General features: G+C 38.4%; 1 protein-coding gene across 1 annotated transcript; it reads right to left on the bottom strand.

Moving 5' to 3' along the window:
- LOC120637421 lies at positions 1-7,972 on the bottom strand. Its single transcript, XM_039909260.1, has 4 exons — positions 7,962-7,972; positions 2,247-2,569; positions 1,406-1,747; positions 1-692 (listed from the first exon to the last, which is right to left on the bottom strand). The coding sequence occupies exons 1-4, from the start codon at positions 7,970-7,972 to the stop codon at positions 1-3; spliced, it is 1,368 nt and encodes a 455-aa protein (XP_039765194.1).
- Positions 7,973-8,954: the final 982 nt, after the last annotated feature.

Raw genomic sequence — 8,954 nt, 5'->3', positions numbered from 1 at the left:
TTATAACAGTGAACTAAAGCCGTTAACGGCTTGCGAATGTTGGGCATCATAATACTGTTTGCATTCGGGTACCTCGTGCGAACTGAAGGCGCAATCCGAATAGTTCCACGTCTGCATTTCAACATTGTTTTGTGCACAGTCCTGACCGTATCTGTAGTACCGCGGATCCTGCAGTTCCATCGATGGAGAAGAATTTCTAATGTTTTCCACAGGGTAGTATTGCGCTTCCTCTGGATAATAATTTTGATGGATGTAAGCTTGTTGGTCACAATACATTTCTGTCTGTTGGTACCCATTACCGAAGAGTTCGGGGGATGGGGTTTCACTAGATTCTGATCCGCCTGCAGCCCGTTGCCATTCTAGCCAGTAAGCATCCTCGGGCCTTGAGTTTTCACCGTTGAGATCTGCGAAGGTTGGCGATTCTAGAGTATTTTCCTCCATAGGAAAATCGAGGCGTATCGGTTGGTCGAGCTGGAAGATTTCTTCTGGATGGAATATGTCGTCTGCTGGAAGAGCGTTGGGGTCATACTGTTGGGGCGGCGGGAGTGACGACGTTGGCTGGTTCGGTGGGATGTACGCTGTGTAGGATTGGTGTTCCGTTGGTGTCCACGCGGCCGCTGCGTAAGGCTCGGCTGCAGTTTCGGATCGCCATCGGCAGTTGCATTCAAATGGCCCACACGTGCATGTAAGAACTGTTGAAAAAGGATTAAAATCATTAGTGATAAAGTTTTAGAGCCGTGAATATCTTTGGGAGTAACATATCAATTGTTAACTTCATTCCTTTCCTTATAGGTGAGAGGGACTAACAGCTTTGATCGTCAGCGGTGGGATATGACCCGGTGAACCTCGCACTACTTAAAGATCAACAATGTGTGATGCCAATTTTTTGACTGAAAAACCATCAACTTTTGGCCCGATCTGGAGAAATTCGAATTCTTGTAGGACCAATCTTTTAGCCTCTAGCCAATCGCCTCTAGTTCTAGTCGATCTTATTAAGTGAATTAAAAGAATTTTGTCAACGTCGGCTGTGTGTTTAACCCATGAGGCAAAACGACGGGGTGCTATAAGTTGACGTGTCCGTCTGTGGCGTCGTATTTCCCGAACGGTTAAAAGGTGAGTAAGTCTGGAGTGTTCTTAGCTATGTTTGATGAAAATCGGTCCAAGATGGCCGCCGCCACAAAATTGATTGCGGATGATGGATTACATTTATTTCCACAACTCCCTCTATGTGGGTATCACGTGGAAGGGCTTGACTAGTAGACTAATATACACTATATTGAAAGTCGAGGGTGTTTTAAATTGGGCTTGACTAGTCGGGTTTTTCAAATTTTGAATTTATATACTAAGCGTTACACTTTAACGAAACAATAGTAATGACGAGACATTAGTAATAGATCCAACTAACCTCTTTGGTTATCTGGAATTAGCGGTGGAGGTTGTGGGTGAACGTTCAATTTCTGTTGCATATGCTTTTCTGGTTTCACAGTCAGTATTTTATCAGCGATAGCAGCTTCTCGCGCAAGGAGTAATGCTAGCCCGCGGACCCTTCTGCCTGCGCCGAGCGATCGTCGCACTTCGCTAGCACCTTTGGCTTCGGGTCGTGGGTGGTCGTGAGAACCCTTTGCTTGGAAGAAGATGGCGTGTTCCGTGTGACGCCAGAAGTGGGTGACAGGGTAGCCGCAGTGACCACGACATGGCTGGACTTCTAGGCGACCACCGTTGCATAGTCGGTTTGGACAAGGCTTACCTGTAGAACAAAGGTGAGCTCATGTAAACCTACGTGAGTTTACATAATATACATACCTACTTATAAAGATCAGCTCGTTATAACCTCGTTTAGATAACTTTAGTTCAGGTGTTCTGTATCCCTGGTACTAATGGCTTAAATGCGAAAATTTCTGTGTGAAAAATGGACAAACGTTTAGCGTTCCGGTACGAAGTTTTGTAGAAGCTGATTTCGAGTATTGGTTTTATATAAACTGCCATACTCCTAACAGGTAGCCGGTACCTTCTTAAACTGCATCAACACTTACCACCTGGTGAGATTTCAAGGGCTAACTTGTAGCGAAATAAAAATATGATTTTTAAGGTAGGTCGTGTTTTTGTGCATATATGAATTGCACGCCACTGAACGAGAGGAGTGATGGACGTTAGGGACGTCAGGACTTTGATTGGCTAGCCACCTATCTAGTATTACGCTTTGTTCAACCTAACATGTGATCTTAGAAGCTAGGGGAGTAAGTTACCTTGCTGTTTTTTCCTGGCTTTATCACATATAGCTGGTCGTAAGTGCACACGGGATCCGTCCGGTAAGCGGCACCTGACTGAGCAGACCAATACACCTAGGCAACTTTTTTTCAGTATGTGAACATTGTGGTTATTTGTGTTCCTCATTGCCCAACCGGAGGCATGCCTTCGGGCCTCTTCACAACCGGGGGGGTATACTCTTCGCACGTGGCCGTCGCACCATTCGCCGAAGGAGTCGAAGCTTGTGACACGCGGAACTACCGCGTCATTGATGTCCCACTCGGGCGTGGCTGGTCCCTCTGACATATCCGCTCGGCTGGTGCTGAAATAGAAAATGGTTGCTTAATTTTTTCATTTTAATCTTAGTTATCTACCTATGAAGCGGTGATAATCTAGTGAGTAAGACTTCAGCTTCCCGTGAGGGGCTCTTTGTTCGCGTGCGAATCTCTAAAGTTTTGTGCGTTTAAATGATTTAATGGTGCCATGATGCATGCTTGAGATTTCTTCTTAGCGTTCTCAAAGCCGTCTGAGGTCTACCAATCTGCACTTAACCAGCGTGGGCGATTAGGGCCTAGATCCTTCTCAACCTGGGTAGAACTCGTGCCCTGTAGTGGGCCGAATAAGGGTTGACACTAAGCCTACTACTCTGTTAAGAGAACTTTAAATACTTTCAAATAATGTATCGCTCAATTTACATCTAAAACCAACTTACACGCCATAATCTAAAAGGGTTGTCTACCTACTACACCTAACTAAATATATCGATTGTTTGTTCACTATGTAACAAAATTATTATGACTTGAAATCGGAGTTACGCGTGTATGTGTGCGCGTTCGAATTAGTGCTTTAATATTAATCGTATCTAGGATCATAGCCTTTTTCTGTTGTCCGTACATCGTGACCCCATTTGACCCTAATTGTAAATAGCTGGTGTTTTGCATATTACATATAGGTATATCGACTAGATAATATTAATTATTAATAATTGGTTATTATACTGATATATAACGCTAAAGTTCCCGAAGGATAGCAAAAATAAGTTTTAGAACCAGATGTATATCAACGCGACCGTACCCGTAGCTAGATTAATATACTTAAGTCACTTTAAGTCCTAGGCCTAGTAGGCCGCCTTTGCACCCTAACACTATGTACTTTTGTCTTTGTTTGTCTTTGTATTGTTTTTTATTTGTGTTTTGTTGCAATAAAGTTATTCTAACTATCTATCTAAGTCAAATTAGCTCAAAATTTTACAACTCTTCGTCTACTGTCATATTTTCAAACTGGAATTACGAAATTGGGTACCGCATGCTACTAAGTATTGATATTGACAGCTGAAAGTATCATTTAAGGCTGGTGATCAAGCCAATAACCTTGTGCATTCACCCCGTGCAGATTTGATGTTCAACCGCGGGGTTTTCGGGCAGTAATATACGAGTAGGTAGGTATGTGTTGTATTTAATTAATTAGGCTTCTAAATAGGTTTATTGTAAAGAAAGAATCAAATAAGAATATTTGTGTTTGGTCAATAATTAAATTTTCGTTGTATGTAAATATAATATGTGGGAACTCGGTTGTATGTAATTAAATCGGTGCATTTGTTTGAACGCTATGATTACACAAATTCACAAACTCGCAGACTGAAAAAAGGTCAAACTTAGTCGTATGGGATAAAAATAAGTAGTAGGTATATATCGTTAAATTCGAGTTAAATCCTTAGTTGTATCTCAACGTTTTATTTGCAAGCTCGTTAGTAGATATTGTAACCCTCCAGCTTACTTGAAATGATTTCTTTACAAAGCGATTTATCCAATTAGGCGTCTGCCCCTCCAGAAGGCAATTCTGAGGCAATTGGCTCAACGAATTGAGGAACATTTTAGGGGAGCTTTCTCCTACGCAACTAAAATCGAGATTCGAATCCACAAGCTTCTGACAATGCCTTTTGCGTTTTCTAAATAGAATAGGTATAATATTTATAATTATTATAGTGTTTTAACTACACCTTAGGAGGAAATATCAATTTTTTAAATGTAGCTGAGCCTTAGGCCGCGATTGCCAGAGCCCAGAGAGTTGCAGGTTCAAATCCCAATAAAAATATATGATATATAAAAAATATTTGATATATATATATATATACACTTATCTTTAGTTAAGTGGAAACCTTGGCCTTTAAACAAAGCAACACTTTGCAGGGCATGCACGGAACAGGACCTACGAGTACAAAGTGCCTTGTGTCTGTCAACCTGAAGCCTAGGTGGTTACCATTGCCTCATGTGCCGTTCAATACCTAATTACATCGGCACTATGCCCGTAAGATCAGAATACAGCAAAGCTGCGTGGAGGCAGCTCTGTCACAAAAAGCTCAACTATGACTAAAGCTTTTTTGCCCCAGATGTATATAAGCTACCTCCATTTGTAACTGGGCCATTTTGTTTAAAAAAATATATTAAAAAAGGACCTTAAATGTAAAAACAGACAATCATTTTAATTTTATTTATTTACAAGCGGTTCCACGCGACTTTGTACGCATACAACTTCTACTAAGTAAATTACTCCCATATTTACCTGCAAACATTCATTCTACGATTCCCCGCTTTGCCCGACTCCTTAAGTGTCATAGCTTTATGTTATTTAGTCTATATCCTTAAGAATTAGACTATCAAAAGCAAAAAAGGTTTTTTTTAATCTGGCGGTAGTTCCAGAGATTAGAGCATTCTGAAAAATAACTTTCAGTATTAACTTGCTTGAAAGATTTCTCCAAAACTTTCAGAGGTGGACGAAGTGAGAAGCGAGTAAAAATTTCTCGATAAAAGCCCCTTTATACAAACAAATAAATACTACGCGGACAAGAGTCATGGTTTACTGGTACTTTAGTTACGTGAATAAAATAGTTAAGTAGGCACACAAAAATACAGTTTAATGTCTGTTGTGTGTTATTCAAAGGCACTAGACGTCCCGGTTTCAATAGGCTTCAATTAAACCCAATTGGCGTCCCTCCAACACCTTCCACAATTCACCCCAGCTTGACTATTGTTCGCGTTCTACCAATAAACAGATTATGTTTGTGTGCGTATTTTACTTACTTTATTATATTTTACATAATACTATACATCTACTTAAATGTGAAGTTTATTCATTATTATCAACCTTTTGCCGGCCCACTACAGAGCACGGCTTTCAGAATGAGAAGGGTTTATTCCGTAGTCCACTAATCTAGTCAAGTGCGGATTCTTAGAATACACACGCCTCTAAGAACAACGAGCGACAACTTTATGTTGGTAACTTATTCAACTCCGAATGAGTTAACCACTTTTGATGCAGTTTGGAGTGTAGATAGCTACCCTAAATTAACATATTGTATCCTGGAAAAAATAAAAAATCACGAAACCGCATCGTTTTAAAATTAATTTCACATTTTTTATTTTTATTTGGAGCCAATACTGAAGTATACGCCTTTTAAGCTTACAGAAAAGTCCTATTATAATATAAACGACTACGTAATCTATAAAAAAGCTTGGATGTGAATTATTGCTCTAACCAGGTTGCTCTCCTTATTATTTTACATGACAATGAGAGATGATGATAACAAAAAAGAATACCCGGCTACGTTTGTTGTGGGCTTCTTCTTAGACCAGTACGCGTTTGGAACACTCGTAGCTTTAGTTATATGTTTACGAATATGGTTATCGCCATCATCTCATTACCGTGTAGGTACACATATCTCATGTGCCTAATTTACGCATCATGGGTATCTATAAGTCAACTTTGACTTTGACTAAGGGCTTTACAAATAAGCGTGGAATAAAGTCGGAATAGTTATACAGTGCTTTGTCAAGCTCTCAAATGTCAATTTATTCAGCATCAATAAAAAATAATACCTTAACTTCTGAAATAAATAGAGAACTCTACATTTTATTAGAGAGCAGGTATCTACTGAAATATAGAGTTTTCGTTTTATTTCGGTAATAGTATTTACCTACTGAAAATATAGATACCCAATAGTTTTTTTCAATAAGTATAAGGCATCCTACCAATTAGACTATGTATGGATATAATTACCCGCAGTTTCATCTTATAGTTGTAACTTGTATTCGGGTATACACAATAAATCAGATCATATAAAAATCAAATAGGTATATCTAGAGATAAATAATGCTTAGTAACGTAAGTCAATCTTTTTTACAATTATAAACTTAATTATCATTCTACGATGCGCAAAAGATATTATACAAAAAAAAAAACTCTAGTTAATTTAACTAAAAGCAGCAACAAATAGCAAATTATATACCAAAGTAGTATCTATTCGAAAATAGAGATTCGAAATATGAATTAGAAATCTATTGCAGATACGTACCTACCTACTGTTTATGCTGGGTCAGCAATAAGCAGTGGCGTGCACAGGGTTTTCGACCAGGGTATGCATAAAGAAGGAAAATGGAAAAATCCTTCCCCTTTATGAGTAATACAAAATTTTTAGGGTATGCAGTGCTTCTGTGCATGTATGAAGTGCACGCCACTGGCAATAAGGTGCTTTAAAGCTATTTCATGGAAAGGAAACATTTTTCATTATTAATGATAAGCCTGACTAACATCACACTGCAGGTCCCTTCTCGTTGGAAAGGCTTCGAAAAATAAATGTTCAATTTCCAATGAGAGTACGTAACGTTACGTGTAACGTATTGGAGCAACGAGGCTTCACACAGCCAACCACGTTGCTCCAATGTTTGCCGGTTTTGGTAACGATTATTTTCAAATGTTGGTGATAGGAAGGCTATCTACATACCTACTAATCAAATTTTATTTTATTTATTTATATTACGACAATACACACATCGCCATCTAGCCCCAAAGTAAGCGTAGCTTGTGTTATGGGTACTAAGATGACTGTTGAATATTTTTATAAATAAAATACATAAATACTTAGAATATACATATAAACACCCAGACACTGAAAAACATTCATGCTCATCACACGAACATTTTCCAGTTGTGGGAATCGAACCCACGGCCTTGGACTCAGAAAGCAGGATCGCTGCAAACCGCTCCAATCGGCCGTCAATCAATGAAATACTAATAGGCGTATATCTAATATAGAGCTTATTATTGGACCTAAGAAACATAAACATAGAAGACGGCCGATTGGCGAAGTGGGCAGCGACCCTGCTTTCTGAAATGTTTGGAAAATTTTTCTGTGATGAACATGAATGTTTTCAGTGTCTGGGTGTTTATCTGTATTTTATAAGTATTTATGTATATTATTCATAAAATCATTCATCAGTCATATTAGTACCCATAACACAAGCTACGCTTACTTTGGGACTAGATGGCGATGTGTGTATTGTGGTAGTATTTATTTATATACTAAGTATAGTTATAGGATCTCTTATAATCAAAGTTTATTTGTTTGTTTGTAGATTACGCCCTAACTAAGTAACCAATCGGCTTGAGATTATAGAGTTAGTTGAAAGAATACATAGTACCTTAGGATACTTTTTTTCCTATGAAAATAAACGGTTCCCACTGGATTTGTTAGAAAACTTAATAACGGCGAACGAAGAACGCGGGCAACAGCACATGGTAGGTATATTAAATAAAATTATTTATTATCTAGACGTACCGAGAGGTTTGGTTTTCTAACGTTTTATCTAACAGCTTGCGCACTTAGGTCAAGAAAAAAGCTTATCCGAGAGTTTCTTAAACTAAATTTAGGTACTTACAGGATAACCATCTCCGAAAAAGTGCAGTTAACAACCAGCACAGTATCAGTTCTATAAACAATTCAACAAGCACAATCCACAGTTCACTTCACACACAAACTTGTCAGTAAACGTACTATGCAAATTCTGAATGGTATCTAATAATAATTAGAATGCATTTATATTTCGCTGTCATACAAGAAGTTTGCGTAGCACGCAGCTTACGCATCGAAAGCTCATAGCTCACTGACTTTAACAACAAAATAAACATGGGGATGATTTCTCCCACCGCCTGACTTAGGTGGGGTTACGTAACAACCAATCCGTACGCGGTATTTGTGAGACCACACCTTAAAGACTCGCTCGCCCAATCGTAGAGTGTGTAGAATCAACCAATAGCTGGATTCCGATTAAATAAGTTGCAATTTTCAGGAAAACGGTCGGGTAATTTCAGTTCCTCGTCACCTAGTTACATATCGCTTTCGGAATATCGATTTTTCCGTGGGTAGGTGTCTGTAGGTAAATGTATGCGGAAAGTCCCGTTTTTCAGTAGATAATTGTTTTACAGTAGATAGGTAAATAATTGTACAATATCGCAATACGCAATTGGGACGTACGTGGAAGGTACGTAGATAGGTAGGTACTTAGGCTCACACACACATTTAATTATTCAAACATATCCTACCGTTATTTGGATGGTATTAATATATGATGCGATAAATATAATTTTGGAAAAGAACGAGGATTACAATTTTGTGTTTTTTTACGTAGATTTCATGCATTTTGCGTGATTATTCCATTGAAAGTCGGATTTCTGGAGCCAATTGTGCAATTTGAATGCAACATTAGCTATCATAAGCAAACCTGTGAATGTGAGTGAATAATATCTTCTTCGATAATAATTAATAACCTAAAAGAAAGGCAACTTATTTAAGTTTTATTTACAAAATTTAATTATAATTATGGGTTGATATGATTATAATGATGAATGAGGCAAAAAAAAGAGAAATGTCA

This window comes from Pararge aegeria, chromosome 3, assembly GCF_905163445.1.
Source record: "Pararge aegeria chromosome 3, ilParAegt1.1, whole genome shotgun sequence".
Taxonomy (NCBI): Eukaryota; Metazoa; Arthropoda; class Insecta; order Lepidoptera; family Nymphalidae; genus Pararge; species Pararge aegeria.
This window is presented reverse-complemented; position numbering and strand designations above follow the sequence as displayed.